The sequence below is a fragment of the Podarcis muralis genome, chromosome 7, assembly GCF_964188315.1.
Source record: "Podarcis muralis chromosome 7, rPodMur119.hap1.1, whole genome shotgun sequence".
Lineage (NCBI taxonomy): Eukaryota > Metazoa > Chordata > Lepidosauria > Squamata > Lacertidae > Podarcis > Podarcis muralis.
In genome coordinates this window covers 88,518,462-88,536,687 of record NC_135661.1, presented here as the reverse complement: position 1 = coordinate 88,536,687, position 18,226 = coordinate 88,518,462, and the positions used below count along the sequence as shown (strand labels likewise).

The 18,226-nt window shown below is 46.9% G+C and overlaps 1 protein-coding gene across 2 annotated transcripts; it reads right to left on the bottom strand.

Annotated features, from left to right (window-relative positions):
* Positions 1–551: 551 nt before the first annotated feature.
* PPM1N (protein phosphatase, Mg2+/Mn2+ dependent 1N (putative)) lies at positions 552–17,854 on the bottom strand. 2 transcript variants are annotated; one of them, XM_028741910.2, is made up of 5 exons: positions 15,536–17,854; positions 8,598–8,715; positions 6,187–6,301; positions 4,576–4,639; positions 552–1,201 (listed from the first exon to the last, which is right to left on the bottom strand). In XM_028741910.2, the coding sequence occupies exons 1-5, from the start codon at positions 16,460–16,462 to the stop codon at positions 1,172–1,174; spliced, it is 1,254 nt and encodes a 417-aa protein (XP_028597743.2). In that variant the 5' UTR covers positions 16,463–17,854; the 3' UTR covers positions 552–1,171. The 2 variants fall into 2 exon arrangements, 1 of the variants encoding a protein (XP_028597743.2); XR_003708058.2 differs by lacking the exon at positions 6,187–6,301.
* Between the last annotated feature and the right edge of the window lie 372 nt (positions 17,855–18,226).

Genomic DNA, 18,226 nt, shown 5'->3' with positions numbered 1-18,226 from the left:
GTGGAAGACAGGAGGGCCTGGCGTGCTCTGGTCCAGTGGGTCACAAAGAGTCAGACACGAGTAAATGACAAAAGTGGGCCAGTTAAATGACCCCTGTGGGCTGCTTGTGGCCCACGGGCCTTAGGTTGCCGATCCCTGATCAACACAGTGCTTCTCAAACTTGGGTCTTCAGTTGTTGTTGGACTACAACTCCCATCATCTATAGCTAGCATGACCAGTGCTCAAGGATGATGGGAGTTGTAGTCAAGAACCGCTGGAGACCCAAGTTGGAGAGGCACTGAATTGTACAGGCTGCATTTCCCCTTCTGATAAATTCCAGGGGCGGTGATGATTCTTGCAAGTCTTTACTGCTGGAATGCAGCGTTAAAGAAGCAAAACTTTAAAAGCAGTTGACAAATACCCTGAGAGGCAATTCAAAACAAAAATTTATGGGAAAGTGGGATAGATATAAAACATACAGTATGTTCAAAAATGCAGTAAAGGTTCGCTATCTATGCTAGCATTTGATTGACGTGGGAGCGAGACTGAGTTGAGAAATAAGACTAAGAGCACACATTGCTATAGGAATGTATTAGATAAAATGCAAAGAAATATACAATAGTAAGAGTACATTCATGTGTAAAAAAGGAATATACAATGGGATAGACAGGAAGTCTAGTGTGTTGGTATGTATATGATTTGGGGGGGGGAATTTGTTTTTGTTTTTTCTCTTTGTTCTTCTTTTTTTTGTTTCATTTTCTTTCTAGGTATATAAAATTTGTATATAATTTTCGTATACATGTTGGAAATTATATTGTAGTAAGTCCTGTAACGTAATATGACAACGTTTACCTATGTAATATAAGAATGTTAACAAATAAATAAAATGCAAATTCCAAAAAAAAGAAAGAAAGCAAAACTTATGTCCAGGCAAGAAACAAAATACATGATCTGTTCTAACATGGACTGCCTTTGCCTTGAGTGACAGCTGTTCTGCTCAGTCCAGATGGTGTTTTCCACCCTGGGGGCACTGGGGAAAGGGGGCTGTGGTAGCCCCAATCCGACTCGCCCCACCCCATCCGTTGCCGGCCAGCTTCCTAAGTTTGCCCAAAAATCCCGGTCAGATTTGCTTCCCCAGTCTGCAAAAAAATGATGTCTTGGCATCCGTGGTCCAACCTGCACAGCAGAGCGTTCAATCCAAGGCAGCATTCGCACTGGGGGCCTGAAACGAAGAAGGGCAGGGAGAAAGAAGAACTTGGTTGGAGCACCATGTGGGAAATTGCGTCGGAATGCGAGCAGCCAAAGTTCGTTTCAATCGATTGTATTTTCTGGAAACTTGAGAATCAGTGGTGTTATAATAATGATAATAATAATAAATAATAATAATAATAATAAAATTTATTTATATCCCGCCCTCCCCAGCCAAAGCCGGGCTCAGGGCGGCTAACAACAATAAAACAGAACAAAAGTAAAGCATAAACAACACTCTAAAATCATTCATTATAAAATTAATTAATTCAAGCCACTGGCAACCATTGGGCCAGAGCTCTGCGAAGATTGCTGAGGGCGGGAGTCAGGCTGTGCCCTGGCCAAAGGCCTGGTGGAACAGCTCTGTCTTGCAGGCCCTGCGGAAAGATGTCAAGTCTCGCAGGGCCCTGGTCTCTTGTGACAGAGCGTTCCACCAGATCGGAGCCAAAGCCGAAAAAGCCCTGGCTCTGGTTGAGGCCAGCCTAACCTCTCTGTGGCCTGGGACCTTCAAGATGTTTTTATTTGAAGACCATAAGTTTCTCTGTGGGACATACCAGGAGAGGCGGTCCCGTAGGTACGAGGGTCCTAGGCATATAGGGCTTTAAAGGTTAAAACCAGCACCTTAAACCTGATCCTGTACTCCACCGGGAGCCAGTGCAGCTGGTATAGCACCGGGTGAATGTGATCTCGCAGTGAAGACCCCATAAGGAGTCTCGCTGCGGCATTCTGCACCCGCTGGAGTATCTGGGTCAGTCTCAAGGGCAGCCCCACATAGAGCGAGTTACAATAATCCAGTCTGGAGGTGACCGTCGCATGGATCACAGTGGCTAGGTCAGGGCGAGAGAGATAAGGAGCCAACTGCTTAGCTTGGCGGAGATGAAAAAATGCCGCCCTTGTTATAGCTGCAATCTGCACCTCCATGGAAAGGGAGGTGTCGAAGATTACACCCAAACTCTTAATGGACGGTGCTGGCACTAATTGCGCCCCCGCAAGAGATGGGAGTTGCCCCCCCAATCCCATATCACCCCGTCCCAGCCACAGGACCTCTGTCTTTGAAGGATTTAGCTTCAACCGGCTCCCACGTAACCATCCAGCCACAGCTTCCAAGCATCTGATCAGTGTGTCTGGGGCCGAGTCAGGATGGCCATCCATCAACAGATAGAGTTGGGTGTCATCGGCATACTGATGGCAACCCAGCCCCAAACTCCGAACAAGCTTGGCAAGGGGGCGCATAAAGATGTTGAAAAGCATCGGGGAGAGTATCGAGAGTGTAATAATAATAATTTATTATTTATACCCCGTCCATCTGGCTGGGCTTTCCCAGCCACTCTGGGCGGCTTCCAACCAAATATTAAAATACCAACCAAATATAAAAATACATCAAATATTAAAAGCTTCCCTAAAGAGGGCTGCCTTCAGACGTCTTCTAAAAGTTTGGTAGTTGTTGTTCTCTTTGACATCTGCTGGGAGGGCGTTCCACAAGGCGGGTGCCACCACCGAGAAGGCCCTCTGCCTGGTTCCCTGTAACTTGGCATGTTGTGCAATGCTGTGTTGAGCAATATATAAATTAAATATTTAAATTACGGTAAATCGAATCAAATGAACCAGCCGGTCCAGCTGTAAAGCAGCCTCCACCAGACTTTCACAAGTTCCCAAAAGTTTATTTGGGAGCTTAGCATATGGTTAGGCTGCTCTGAAACTGGTTTAACTTTGTAGAATCGATAGCCAGGAGGCAGGAAGGCACAGAGCAGAAGGACATCAGAAGAGCGCTTGCTGTGTCTGGGCCTTGCAGGTTTCCGTCATGGCTAACGTGTATTCGCTGGATGGGCTGCTGGTGTTTGGGTTGCTCTTCGTGTGCACCCGCGCCTACTTCCGGAAGGTGCCTTGGCTGAAAATCTGGCTGCTCTTGGAGAAGAGGGGCGTCTGGGAGGTATTCTACAAAGCGGCAGTGATTGGTACTAGACTCCATGCAGCACTGGCAATATCCTGCATTATAAGGGCTTTTTAAAGGTAAAGGTACCCCTGCCCGTACGGGCCAGTCTTGACAGACTCTAGGGTTGTGCGCCCATCTCACTTAAGAGGCCGAGGGCCAGCGCTGTCCGGAGACACTTCCGGGTCACGTGGCCAGCGTGACATCGCTGCATCTGGCGAGCCAGCGCAGCACACGGAAACGCCGTTTACCTTCCCGCCAGTAAGCGGTCTCTTTTAATCTACTTGCACCCGGGGGTGCCTTCGAACTGCTAGGTTGGCAGGCGCTGGGACCGAGCAACGGGAGCGCACCCCGCCGCGGGGATTCGAACCGCCGACCTTTTGATCGGCAAGCCCTAGGCACTGAGGCTTTTACCAACAGCGCCACCCGCGTCCCCATAAGGGCTTTTTATGTCCTCTTTATAAAATGAATCTCAGCGCTTCAGATGGACAGTGTTGTTTGAATGAAGATGCTAAAGAAGGCATATCTCTTTTGCTTCAGAGGACAAAATATATCTTAGAGGAACTGACACAGAACCCTGCACAGATGTCAAGGGAAAATTCTTCTATGACCAAGCCTTTTTTTGAGACCAAGGGAGTGGCTTTTATGACAGCAACCATCCTCTGTGCTGCTAGTAAGCTTGAACATGATCAACAAAGATGGTTTCATGTGCAGATTCTTAAAATCAATATTACAATCTGCACAAGGAAAACCATCAAAAGTTTGTGGCAAATGGGAGTGAATAGTGTGTTTCCAGAGTCTGGCACAGTATAGAGGGGGGAAGGATTCGTATTAGCAACCCGAAGACTTTTAAAGGGAATTGCTTTAAATCCCCAAAATGCAATAATGAACAGCAAAGTACAGATGTGGATTTTGCTTTCATTGGCTTTTCTCTTTTATTAATGCACTTTTAAGACTGGAGGATAAAGCTGTCATAAAAATTAGTAACTGGGTATGGTAAACTAGCTTGTAAAATCTTTGCACAGTTCAGATGAGAGGTTTATGCACTTTTTACCCTTGAAGGGGAAAAAACCAATCTGAATCACAAAAGAAATAAAATGCTGTTTGGTGATAAAAACAGAAGAGCACCTGCTGGATCAGGCCACCCTGGCAAGGAGCCACCAAAAGCTCCTAGCTAGGAGCCCCATCCTCTTTTAAAGCCATCCAAGTCCGTGGCCATCACTGCCTCAAGTGGCAGGGAGTTCCGTAGTTCAATTCTGCCACATGATGTCCTTTTACCTGCCCCGAATTTTCCAGGCTTCAAACCCAGTTGTCTGGTGTGGTGGTGCCACGAGGAGAACAAAGGGGTGGCCCTCCATGACCCTCTGGACTCCCTTCAACTCCTACAGACAGTTCAATAAGATCCGGGGGTTTCTTACCGGGACTTCTTGCTCCTCGCGACTCTGCTTCGCCCGCTGATAAGCCTCCATGATCACAGCTCTCCTGTGAGAGGAACAAGGTGGTCACTAGCTTCTGGTACCCCAAGCCTCTTGGCCCTCCTTTCTTTGCATAAAGAAAAGCTTCTGAGCATAAACAGAGTGCTTTTCATACAACCACCGAGGAAACACGGCCACAGGTCTGGGATTAGGGGGCACCGACTTTTCTCAATTTAGACTAAGCCTGTAAATGGCCTTTCTTGACAAATGTAGTCTATGCCCTTTTAAAATGTGGTTCTTTTTTGGGGTGTGTGTGTAAAATAATAATAATAATAATAATAATAATAATAATAATAATAATAATAATAATTATTATTATTATTATTATTATTATTTATTTGTACCCTACCCATCTGGCTGGATTTCCTCATCCACTCTGGGCGGCTTCCAACAAAGATTAAAAATTCCTTTAAAATGTCACACATTTAAAGCTTCCCTAAACAGGGCTGCCTTCAGATGTCTTCTAAATGTCAGGTAGTTGTTTATCTCTTTGACATCTGGTGGGAGGGCATTCCACAGGGCGGGCGCCACCACCGAGAAGGCCTTCTGCCTGGTTCCCTGTAACTTGGCTTCTCGCAGGGAGGGAACTGCCAGAAGGCCCTCCTGGACCTCAGTGTCTGGGCTGGACCTCAGTGTCCAGGCAGAAGGATGCGGGTGGAGATGCTCCTTCAGGTATACAGGACCAAGGCCGTTTAGGGCTTTAAAGGTCAGCACCAACACTTTAAATTGTGCTCGGAAACATACTGGGAGCCAATGTAGGTCTTTCAAGACGTGTTATGAGGTCTCGGCGGCTGCTCCCAGTCACCCGTCTAGCTGCCGCATTCTGGATTAATTGCAGTTTCCGGGTCACCTTCAAAGGTAGCCCCACGTAGAGCGCATTGCAGTAGTCCAAGCGGGAGATAACTAGAGCATGCACCACTCTGGCGAGACAGTCTGCGGGCAGGGAGGGCCTCATCCTGCATACCAGATGGAGCTGGTTATTGGGTTCTTGCTTTTATTTTGGTTTTATATTTATATTGGTTTTTAAGTTGATCTTTTCTGTGAACTGCCCTGAGACCTCCGGGTATAGGGCGGTGCAGTGGTACCTCAGGTTAAGTACTTAATTCCTTCCGGAGGTCCATTCTTAACCTGAAGCTGTTCTTAACCTGAAGCACCACTTTAGCTAATGGGGCCTCCCGCTGCTGCCACGCCGTCAGAGCACAATTTCTGTTCTCATCCTGAAGCAAAGTTCTTAACCCGAGGTACTGTTTCTGGGTTAGCGGGGTCTGTAACCTGAGGCGTATGTAACCCGAGGTACCACTGTATATAAATTCAATAAATCATCATCATCTGGACCCCGCCCCAAACTCCACCCACAGGTCCGTACTTGGCTCCACCCACCGGCCCAGAAGCCCCGCCCAGGCCCCGGAATCCTTTAGGTTGCAAAAGCTGGCGATTCTTCTTACTGGAGCGCACCTTTGTGTACTTTAGAAGAAACGGACCCCCCTGCAGATATGAGAGCGGGGTGGGGGTGGGTGATTCCCAGGGAATGGGGAGGGAGATCATCGTACTTACTTGCTAGCCAGGCCTCCCCCAGGGGGAAGGTTAGGGTTCGCCTCTGTAGCCAGACGTTGGAAGACGGAGACGAGATTGGGACCCCCTTCCTGTTCCACTAGTTCATCGTAAAGCTCTGGGGTGAGATTTGGGGTGGGGTGGGAGAAGTGGAGGGGCTGGTTACCTCGATGGCGGATAATTGCCCCACGAGTGACTTCTAGGTCCCCATCCCCCCATTCAGACACAACGGGTCCATGAATAATCATAGTTTAGAAGTCCCGGGCCCTAAGGAAGTCAGACTATCCTCCACCAGGGCCAGGGCCTTCTCAGTGGTGGCTCCGACCTGGTGGAATGCTCTGTCCCATGAGACCAGGGCCCTGCAGGATTTAACCTCCTTCCGCAGGGCCTGTAAGACAGAGCTATTCCGCCTGGCTTTCAATTTGAACTTAGCCTGATCTTTTATTCCCATTCCTTCCGTCCCCCTCGCCTTTTTATGAAGATTACCCGCTCTGGGATCCCACAGCTAATTCTTCCCTGGTCTCCTCGCTGGCCCAAGTAGGATTAACTTAGCCAGCCAGCACTGGTGATCATTTAATGATCATTAAATGGATTTCCCCCCTAAATTGATTTTTGAATTCTGAATTTATTGTTATTCACGTTATTCATGTTTTTTGTTTCATCAATTAAGTGTTTTAAATTTGTTGTTAGCCGCCCTGAACCGGGAAGGGCGGGGTATAAATAAAATTATATTATTATTATTATTATTATTATTATTATTATTATTATTATTATCATCTTTATTTGAGTCTGCAGAACAGGCACTGAAGGACAAGAGTTCGAATGATCAAAACAGAGCCCTTTGCAAAAGAGCTCAGCTCCCCCACCTGCTGTTTGGCACAAGCCTTGCAGAACCTGAGCTGCACCTTTGCAAGACCTGTGTAACTTTGCAAGACTCTTTCATGCCTAAGCCCCGAGCTCGGCTTCTCAGATCTATAGCACTGCATGTAGACCACCAAGCCAAACAAAACGGTGTCCTTGTGTTATGTACTGAGTTGACTGGGATCCAAAAAGCAGCAGTCTGATTGTTCCTAGATCAATAGGATTCAGAATGCAGCAGTCTGATTAGTCCACAGGAGCCACCCAATCCAGCTCCAGGTGGAAGTGAATCCGCAACCTGATTGGCCTACAGGTGAACCCCGGAATTAGCCAATCACGTGGGGCCCATTGTGTAAATAATGTATATAAAGCAGACATTCTGGGGGAACTTCCATTCCTCCTCACCACTATGAGCTGAATAAAGAGCATGAAATCCACTCTCGACTCCAAGTATATTTCACCTTGGCAGAAAGGACAGCGGAAACTGTGGTGTCTTTAGTATATATGGTTTCATTTATCCATGTGCACAACCTGAGTCTAGTCTAGAGGGCTCATGGCGTTCGCAGCCCTACAGATCTTGTGTCTCCATTAGTCTTGGGATCCAGCACAGAGCAAGCAGGTCTCTGTGTCTCCAGCTTCCAGCCTCCTTCCAGCTCAGCTCACAGCTCAAAGTACTGGCTATTGTTCAGATAGGTGAGGGAGCTGAAGGACAGTCCCACCCATTATTCTGGAGGGCCTTGCAACTCTTGCAACTTAGCTTATCCTTATGGGATGCGGATGAGGACGCTTTAGCTCAGGGGTCAACAAACTTTTTCAGCAGGGGGCCGGTCCACTGTCCATCAGACCTTGTAGGGGCCGGACTATATTTTTTTGGGGGGGGAAATGAACGAATTCCTATGCCCAACTAATAACCCAGAGATGCATTTTAAAGAAAAGCACACATTCTACTCATGTAAAAACACGTTGGTTCCTGGACTGTCTGCAGACCAAATTTAGAAGGCGATTGGTGAAAAGGTTTGCTGACTCATGTGATGGACTATGCCAGGGGTCAGCAACCTTTTTCAGCCGTGGGCCGGTCTACCGTCCCTCAGACCGTGTGGGGAGCCAGACTATTTTTTGGGGGGGATGAACGAATTCCTATGCCCCACAAATAACCCAGAGATGCATTTTAAATAAAAGGATACATTCTACTCATGTAAAAACACGCTGATTCCCAGACCGTCCGTGGGCCGGATTTAGAAGGCGATTGGGCCAGATCCAGCCCCCAGGCCTTAGTTTGCCTGCCCATGCTTTAGCTCATTGTTGTGCAAAGAAACCTGTCTGAGTAGCTCACCCACAGAATCCTCTGTTAGATTCTAACCCTCACTTGGGTACCCAAGAACTGGAAGGGACCCAGGGCATCATCCAAACTGACCCCCCCAAAAAAAACCCTCACAGCACTCCTTTGCCTTCTGTTATTTTTCCTCCCCGTTCTCAAAATCCCACTCCTCCCTTTTGCCAGCGGCCAACGAGGCCTCCCTGGCCCCACTCCGTCACAGCGCAAACAGCGTACGCACCTGCCACCCTCTTCTCCAGGGAAGCGTCCAGCTCCTGCTCCTTCTGCAAGGCCTCCTGGGAGACGGCCGGGGCAGCTGGGAAGCAGACCACGATGCAGGTCATGTTGTCACGGCTGCCCTGCAGGGAGAGCGTAGAGCATACCTGTCAACTTACAGATTTGAAAATAAGGGACCAGCAGCCTCGGAAATAAGGGATCAGCAGCCAAAATAAGGGATTTTTCCAAGCACAGGTATGTTCAACTTCTGAGCCCCTCCGAGCCAAAGGCAGAAAGCCCAGCCAGCAGCCAAACGAAGCCTCAAGCGGTGGTTCCCACAGCGCAGCAACCCAGCAAAGGGGATGCAGCAAGGAAAACCACCGTCACCTCTCCGCTGGGAAGCGCTGAGCAAAGGCGAGTCCCCAGGCAACGCGGCCGATTTGATCAGCACAAGGCATGCAAGCTCCACCCCCCAGTCGTTCCTAGACTCCTTATTGGGTGAGCAACACAGCCAAGCAACACAGTTGGAGCCTCCCTCCTCCCTGGCCGGCAGGGAGGGAGGGAGAGGAGCTGCTTCCTTTGAAACCCGGCAAATTTAAGGGACATCATCAATAAGGGACAGCAGCGGGAAACGGCGCTGGGATAAGGGACTTTCCTGTCAAATAAGGGACGCTTGACAGCTATGGCGTAGAGTCGTCTGAGGATTGTGTCCTCCTGCCTGCTTAGCAAAGCAATTGTTTTGCAGGGGTGACAACCATCTCCTTCAACCTGGATGACCTTATTCTCCCTGGACAAACATCTCAGGGGCCAGATCCGTTTCCTTACTCCCAGATGCACGAGATAGAGCCAGCCCAGTCCGTTTACAGGCAATGCTTTGACTCCTTATAGGAGGAAAAGTTGCAATATCTGGAGGGTTTTTTAGCAGAGAAAAAGTGCACGTATTTTGGGGGTGCAGACAGCATGTTAGAGGTGTGCGCAGTTATGCATGGTGCAAAGAAAGTGAGAATGTGCAGCATTTTTAATAGCATCAGTGTTGGTGCTGACCTTGAAAGCCCTAAACGGCCTCGGTCCAGTATACCTGAAGGAGCGTCTCCACCTCCATCGTTCAGCCCGGACACTGAGGTCCAGCGCCGAGGGCCTTCTGGCGGTTCCCTTGCTGCGAGAAGCCAAGTTACAGGGAACCAGGCAGAGGGCCTTCTCAGTGGTGGCGCCTGCCCTGTGGAACTCCCTCCCACCAGATGTCAAAGAGAACAACAACTCCCAGACTTTTGCCCTATGGCTGGAGATCTCAACAGAAGAGATGGCGAATGCAGTACAATCTGCATTCAGATTGAAAGCCAAAACAGCCAGAAATAAAAGATTTGTAGGTGACTGTCTAGTCATATTTAAAGAAAGGGAAATGAGGAATATGATTCTTCAGAAAAACAAAGAAAAAAGGCTGAATATTGGCGGAAATTACATTATAATCTTTAAAGACATCCCAGTCAGGCTGCTTAAACGTAGAGATCCATATAAAGAACTGGTACAGACTCTGAAGAGGAATAACATTGAATTCAAATGGGAGTTCCCTGAAGGAATCTCCTTTACTTACAGGAGTAAGAGGCAAAAACTGACAAGCCCAGAAGAAACCGGTAAATTTTTAAGAAAATACAAAGAATTGAAAGTTCATAAAGAGGAAGACAAAAGTGAGGAGACAGAAGGCAGGGAAGATTTAGAAGAAGAAACAGAGAGGACAGAAGGAGAGGAAGAGGAAGAGGAAGAGGGAGGAGAGGGAAAAAACTAGAGAGAGGCGGTAGACTTTTTACATAGGCAAGCATATGGTGTTAAAAATCTGGAGCTGGAATATTAATGGGATGAATGATAAGAAAAAGAGGAATAAAATTGAGTATATCTTAAAAAAAGAAAGTATAGATATTATCTGCCTACAAGAGACCCACATAGCAAGCAAACATAAAAGAGTTCTGATAAATAAAAGATTGGGAAATGAATTTGTATCGTCAGATAAAAAGAAGAAAAGGGGGGTGGTCATCTACATTAGAAAACAAATTGAAGCACAACAAATTTTCAAAGATGAAGAAGGGAGGATAGTAGCAGTTCAAATTAATTGGCAAGGAGAAAATGTAATAATAGTGGGGATATATGCACCAAATAATAATAAATCAGAGTTTTACAGCATATTAGAGGGGAAACTAAGTGAATATGCTGACCAGAAAATAATTTTACTAGGAGATATGAAAGGCGTGGTGTCGCTAGACATTGACAGGCTAAGGGATGGAGCGGGCAAGGAAGGAAAGCTACCCCAAACCTTTTTCTCACTGGTCCATAACTTTAATTTGGTGGACATATGGAGATTTAAATACCCTCTGGAAAAACAGTATACTTTCCACTCGGAACCAAATGATTCATTTTCAAGATTAGATCAGATATGGACTTCGGCAGAACTAGTACCAAGGGCTATACGGGTGGAGATTCTGCCCAAAACGATTTCGGATCATAATCCAGTAAAAATGGAATTGAAAGGGTTGGAGGAAAGACCATATAGATGGAAAATGAAAGACTACCTGCTAGATGATTCAGAGATTATAGAGAAAGCGCAGAGAAAGCTAAAAGAATACTTTGAGGACAATTTAGGCAAAGGTACCAAACCGAAGGTGGTGTGGGATGCAGGCAAGGCTGTGATGAGGGGCTTCTTCATCCAACAGAGTGCAATTAAGAATAAAAAAAGAGAAAAAGGGAAAAAAGAAATACTACAGCAAATAATGGACAACGAACAAAAATTAGTTAAAAACCCGAAAAATAAGAGTATAAAAGAAAATATTAAGATTCTACAGTCCCAGTTGGCAATGCTGATAAACAGAGAAATAGAATGGAAGGTCAAAAAATTAAGACAAAAAAGCTTTGAATACGCTAACAAATCAGGAAAGTTACTAGCCTGGCAGCTAAAAAAAAGGAAGGAACAGAACACAATAAGATTGAGGTGGAGGGAGAAGTGACAAATAATCCCAAAGAAATAAGAAAGGCCTTTTTGGACTTTTACAGAGGTCTCTACAAAAAAAATGAAAAGAATAATCTGAGGAAAATAGAAAAATATTTAAAAGGGAAGAACATCAAAAAGATTTCGTTACTGGAGAAAGAAAAACTGAGTGCCCTAATAGAGGCAGACAAAATTAAAGAAATAATAAAGGACTTTAAAAAAGGGAAAGCTCCAGGCCCAGACGGGTTCACTGGTAGTTACTATAAAGAAATGGAGCCAATTTTGTTGACTCCGTTGCAAGAAGTAATGAATAATATCCTTAAAGAAAGAGAACTACCAGAGACATGGAAGGAGGCGCTAATTACCTTAATACCCAAACACGACTCAGACCTACAACAGATTAAAAATTACAGACCGATCTCCCTATTAAATATAGATTATAAGATCTTTGCGGGAATTCTGGCAAGGAGATTGAGAAATATACTGATAGAAAGCATACATAAAGACCAAGCTGGCTTTTTGCCAGGAAGGCACATGAAGGACAACATAAGAAATATAGTAAACATTATAGAATATCTATCGGATAGGTGCGATAAACAAGGCTTGCTGTTATTTGTGGATGCAGAGAAAGCATTCGACAATATAATCTGGGATTTCCTGCTGAAGCAACTGGAATATATGGAGGTCGGCACTGAGTTTTATAATGGGGTAAAGGCAATCTACACGGAACAGAAGGCAAAACTGATAATAAATAGTGTGGAGACCCCAGAAATAAGAATAGCAAAAGGAACAAGGCAGGGATGCCCTTTGTCCCCACTGTTATTTATTATGGTGTTAGAAGTTCTTCTAAATTCAATAAGAGGAAACAGAGGGATAAAAGGGGTAACAGTTGGGCAGAACGAATATAAAACAAAGGCATTCGCAGATGATCTGGTTATAACAATGGAGGACCCAATAAACTCAACAAAAGAGGTACTTGAAGAGTTTGATCAGTTTGGAAAAGTGGCCGGTTTCAAATTAAATAAAAGGAAAACAAAAATTATAGTAAAGAACATGGAGACAGACAAAATCGAAGAATTACAAAATGCAACGGAGATAGAGGTGGCCAGGAAGGTTAAATATCTAGGAATATGGGTAACACCAAAAAACATAGACCTCTTTAAAAACAACTATGAGACAGTATGGAAAGGAGTCAAGAAAGATATTGAAACGTGGGGCAAGCTGAAACTGTCATTCTGGGGCAGAATAGCCACAATCAAGATGAGTGTGCTCCCAAAAATGTTATTTCTCTTCCAGAATATTCCTGTAATTAAGGGCATAAAGATATTCAAAGATTGGCAGAAAGTGATCTCAAAATTCGTCTGGCAGGGTAAGAAACCAAGGATCCAATTTAAACTGTTGACAGATGCGAAGGAAAGGGGGGGCTTCGCCCTACCTGATCTGAAATTATATTATGAGGCGTCTTGCCTATGCTGGGTTAAAACTTGGATAAAACTGGAAGATAAGGAGGTGCTAGATTTAGAGGGATCCAATATCAGATTTGGGTGGCACGCCTATTTATGGCACGGGAAGAGGAAAGTACACAGGGGCTTCGAGAACCACATTTTTAGAGGTCCATTGATTGAAGTGTGGGAGAGGAACAGAGATATGTTAGAACCTAAAACACCCCATTGGCTATCGCCGTTAGAAGTGATGAGTGTGAAAAAGATAAATATGAGAGATAATTGGGCCACATACGAACAACTGTTAACGAAAGAAGAAGGGAAGTGGAAATTAAAGCCATACGATCAGGTTAAGGAGAAAGTATACGACTGGCTGCATTATTTCCAGTTAAATGGAATGTTTAGGAAAGACATTACAGACAAAGGATATGCTGACAAAGATTCTAGATTCCAGACTGAAATATTGAATAATAACCATAAAATTCTGTCTAAAATGTATAACCAGCTACTAGAGTGGAATCTAATAGATGAAGAAGTAAAGTCGGTAGCGATACATTGGGCTAGAGACATCGGTCACAACATATATGCCGAAGAGTGGGAGAAACTTTGGAAAACACACCTTAAGTTTACAGCCTGTGTGACATTAAAGGAGAACCTAATGAAAATGTTTTACCGATGGTATATAACACCTGCAAAATTAGCCAAAATGTATGGGACTTGTAACAAATGCTGGAAGTGTAGAGAAAGGGAGGGGTCCTTCTTCCATATGTGGTGGGAATGCCAAAGGGTTAAAGGGTTCTGGGAGGGGGTGTACAATGAAATGAAAAAAATTTTAAGATATACTTTTGTTAAAAGACCCGAGGCCTTTCTGTTGGGATTGGTAGGAAGGGAGATAAAAAAGAAAGATCATAAGTTTTTCCTGTACGCAACAACGGCTGCAAGAATCTTATTAGCTCAAAATTGGAAATCTGAGAACTTGCCGACAATTGAGGAATGGAGAGCAAAACTGTTAGACTACGCGGAGATGGACAAGATGACAGGGAAAATTAGATATTCCAAAGACCAGAGGTTCATTAAGGATTGGGAAAATTTTACGAATTATCTGGAAAACTTGAGTGAAGGACAGATAACACTAGTGGGTTTCAAAGGAGCTCTGTAAAAAGAAAAGGGTATTGTCAAAGGAGAAAGAGAAGAATTAGGATGATTAATGGCAATACAAACCAAAAAATGCGAACTTTTATAAGGATATTACGGAAGATTTGTGGAAAGGTTGAAGGAAGTTATACTAAACAATCTGTGAAAATGAGAATGTAACTCTTATATTTTACATTTTTTAATATGCAAATTAATAAAAATTACAAAAAAAAAAAAGAGACGGAACAACTCCCAGACTTTTAGAAGACATCTGAAGGCAGCCCTGTTTAGGGAAGCTTTTAATGTTTAATAGGTTATTGTATTTTAGTGTTCTGTTGGAAGCCACCCTAATAATAATAATAATAATAATAATAATAATAATAATAATATTTAAAAATATTATTATTATTATCCCACCCTTCTCTCCAAGGTACTCAGGGTGCCATACCTCTGCCTCCGTGTTTAATCTCCAGAACATCCCTGCGAGGTAGGTTAGGCTGAGAGGCGGTGACTGGCCCCCAAAGTCACACCCAACAGGCCTTATGGCTGAGGGGGGATTTGAACCCTGGTTTCTCCCAGGTGCTCTCTTCATCAGGTCTTTGCAGTTTTCTCCCCAAGTTAGGTCATCTCTCAACTCCATTCCCAGAAATTGAAACACCGAGACCTGTTTCACACACTTCCCCTCAATAATGAGTGGCTGAATATTCAATTTACATTCCCTAAAGTCCACAATAATCTCTTTTGTTTTCTTTAAGTTAAGGAGTAAGTTGTTTTTCCTGCACCACTACCCTAACTGCTCAACTTCCTTCCTATAGGCCTCATTCTCAATAATCTGAGACATCTAGAAATCTAAAGGTAAAGGGACCCCTGACCATTAGGTCCAGTCGTGGCCGACTCTGGGGTTGTGGCGCTCATCTCGCTTTATTGGCCGAGGGAGCCGGCGTACAGCTTCCAGGTCATGTGGCCAGCATGACTAAGCCGCTTCTGGTGAACCAGAGCAGCGCACGGAAATGCCGTTTACCTTCTTGCCAGAGCGGTACCTATTTATCTACTTGCACTTTGATGTGCTTTCAAACTGCTAGGTTGGCAGGAGCAGGGACCGAGCAATGGGAGCTCACCCCATCGCAGGGATTCGAACCGCCGACCTTCTGATCGGCAAGTCCTAGGCTCCGTGGCTTAACCCACAGCGCCACCCACGTCCCTTCTAGAAATCTAGTTGGCTGCACTTTCCACGATACTGAAAGCCCCTGGGAAGGTTTTGAAGCAGAGATTGGATGGGCATCTGTCATGGATGCTTCAGCTGAGATCCCTGCATTTCAGGGGGTTGGACTAGATGACCCCTGGGTGCCCCTTCCAACTCTACAATTCTATGATTCTAAGTGAGAACCCCCTGCCTCTATTCTCCCCCCTCACCTTGTAGAGGCAGGAGTCCAGCACGCACTCGCAGACGTCCCGCGGGCTGCCGGTGAGGCAGAGTCGCGAGCGCACGAAGGCGCACAGCCCCGCGTTGTCAAAGGTGTCCCAAACCCCGTCGCAGGCCAGCACCAGGAACTCGTCTTCGTCGGGGCAGCGCTCCAGCTGGTATACTTCGGGCTCGGGGGACACCGGCTGCTCGGTGGGGCCACGCCAAGACACGGCCTTGTAGCCGAAGTCGCCCAGGGCCCGGGAGACGGCCAGCGACCCGTTGACCCTCTGCAGCACCACCGTGCCGCCGGCGTTCTCGATGCGCCGCCGCTCCCTCGGCTTGGTGGGCTTGTGGTCGTCGGTGTAGAAGGTGACGGCAGCCGAGCGGCAGAGGAGAGCCCTTGAGTCGCCCAGGTTGATGAAGTACAGGTGGCGGGGCGACACCAACACGGCCACGGCGGTGGTGCCGGCGTGCTCCCAGGCCTCGGCCCGTGACAGGTCCTGCATGCGCCTGTCGATGGCCAGGAAGGCCTCGCGCACGGCCTCCTTGACGGCTGCGGGGTCCTCCTCCTGGCCGGAGAGGGCCTCGGCCTCCAGCACATGCCCGAGCAAGTGCCTGGCGCAGAACTGAGCCACCGTGCTGCCTGCGTGCCCATCGTACACGGCAAAGAAGGCCCAGCCGGCCAGGGCTCCGGGCAGCTGGGGCTGAGCGGTGTGGGCGTCTTCCATGTGCGCCCGCCAGCCTTGCATGGAGCCCAGGCCGTACCTCAAGCCGCCCACCTCTCCTTCCTCCAGGAGTTTCTCCGTCTGAGGCTTGTCTAAGAAAAAACTGGGGACTTCCTGGGCCTCCTCCGCTTTGAAGAACAACGAGACCCTTCTCTCGGCTTCGGCCACCAGGAGCCTCACAAAGGTGGCCATGCTCAGGAGTTTTGCCATAAAGCGCAACGTGTTCCCCGAAATGTCAAGGGGGCTGTGGCCTCCCCTGGAGGTCCTGTGTTGCTGCTGTCCTTGAGGAGCAGAAGAACACGAGAGCCTCTTGGGTCAGGCCAAGGGCCCATCTAGTCCAACATCTGCTCCTTGCAGAGGCAACCACAAGCCCCCAACCAGGTTTTGAGTGCTCTCCTTGAGGGACGACTCAGACCGACATCTTGAAAGACTCGCTAGGGATCTCTTTTGTCCCTGGTGACCACCTGCTCTCGGTCACCGGTGGCTCGCAGATCCTACCCTCTTCCGGAAGGCTGCACAATTTAGCGCCTGGCGGTCCCTGAGCTTTTGACGCCCGTTGTGCGATGGGTGCTGCACGTTAGCCGAGGAGGGTCCTTACAGCGTCGCAGCCTCAGTTGTTGATGGTGGTTTGCCCATGGGACCACCGTGGCAGCCCAGGTGGTCTTTGCTAAAGTCCTTCCTCTTTAGACGGTCCGCACAGCATCCCCTCTTCCGAAAATAGCATCAGCTGTTCACCCCTAATGTTCCTGCTCTGCTCCCGGCTGCTTCCAGCATCGTCTCTGGGTCACTCCCGCAGCCTCCACCCCCCCTGCCCTGCACCCATCTGTCCCCACCCTCCGGGAAAGCCGTTCCCAATTGGCTCTCGGCTTCGGCATTAGCCCAGCGGCTCGTAATCTCTTCATCCAGGGCTAAATATGGGGTTTAAAAACCCCTAATCCTCGCCTGTGTTGGAGGCGGCCTTTGCAGGGACTCCCACTCGGGATTCACCTGCCCCCCACTCTGGCCGCCAGATGGTGGCTTTTGTAGCAGCCAGCGGGAGATACGGTTTCTGTTTTTAAAGCCAGGCGCCTCTTAGGGCCGGTTACGAAACAGAACCCAGAAGGTCGCAACCTTTATCCTGGTATTGCACTCCTTTGCAAATGGCCCAAATATGTTTTCCTTCTGCATCACCTAATTGTAAATTGGTGAATTGAATTGGGGAACATAAACCGGTGCAAGATGTTTTGGGATTTCATTTTGACGGACGTAATAAGAAAACGTCGCCCAAGATTAATGTTACCGAATGTTTTCGATGACACCAACGTAGATATATTGTCAAAAGAACCATTCTTCTGTATGATGTTGGCAGCTCAGATAGTCGTTGCAAGTCAATGGGAAACAGCCCCAAATCTTACAAATCTGGACTGATACCTGATGATTAGATAAGGCTGATATTCTCTTACTTGGACTTTGTTATTTTAACCCATGGGTAGGCAAACTAAGGCCCAGGGGCTGGATCCAGCTCAATCGCCTTCTCAATCTGGCCTGCGGAGTGTCCTGGAATCAGCATGTTTTTACATGAGTAGAACGCGTCCTTTTATTTAAAATGCACCTCTGGGTTATTTGTGGGGCCTGCCTGGTGATTTTACATGAGTAGAATGCATCCTTTTATTTAAAATACATCTCTGGGTTATTTGTGGGGCATAGGAATTCGTTCAATCCCCCCCCAACATATAGTCTGGCCCCCCACAAGGTCTGAGGGACAGTAGACCGGCCCCCTGCTGAAAAAGTTTGCTGACCCCTGTTTTAACCAGTACTTATTCTATGTCCCTATTTTACAGCTTTGCTTTTCGGTTTTTAATTTCCACCTGTTTAATTTTCACCCTCTCTTCCCTCTCTTTCATATACATTATAGAATCTTTACCAACCACCCTTATCCGGGCAGCTCCGCATGTTCCAGAACGACTCATAGGCCAGCTGGGCTGCAGGAACCTC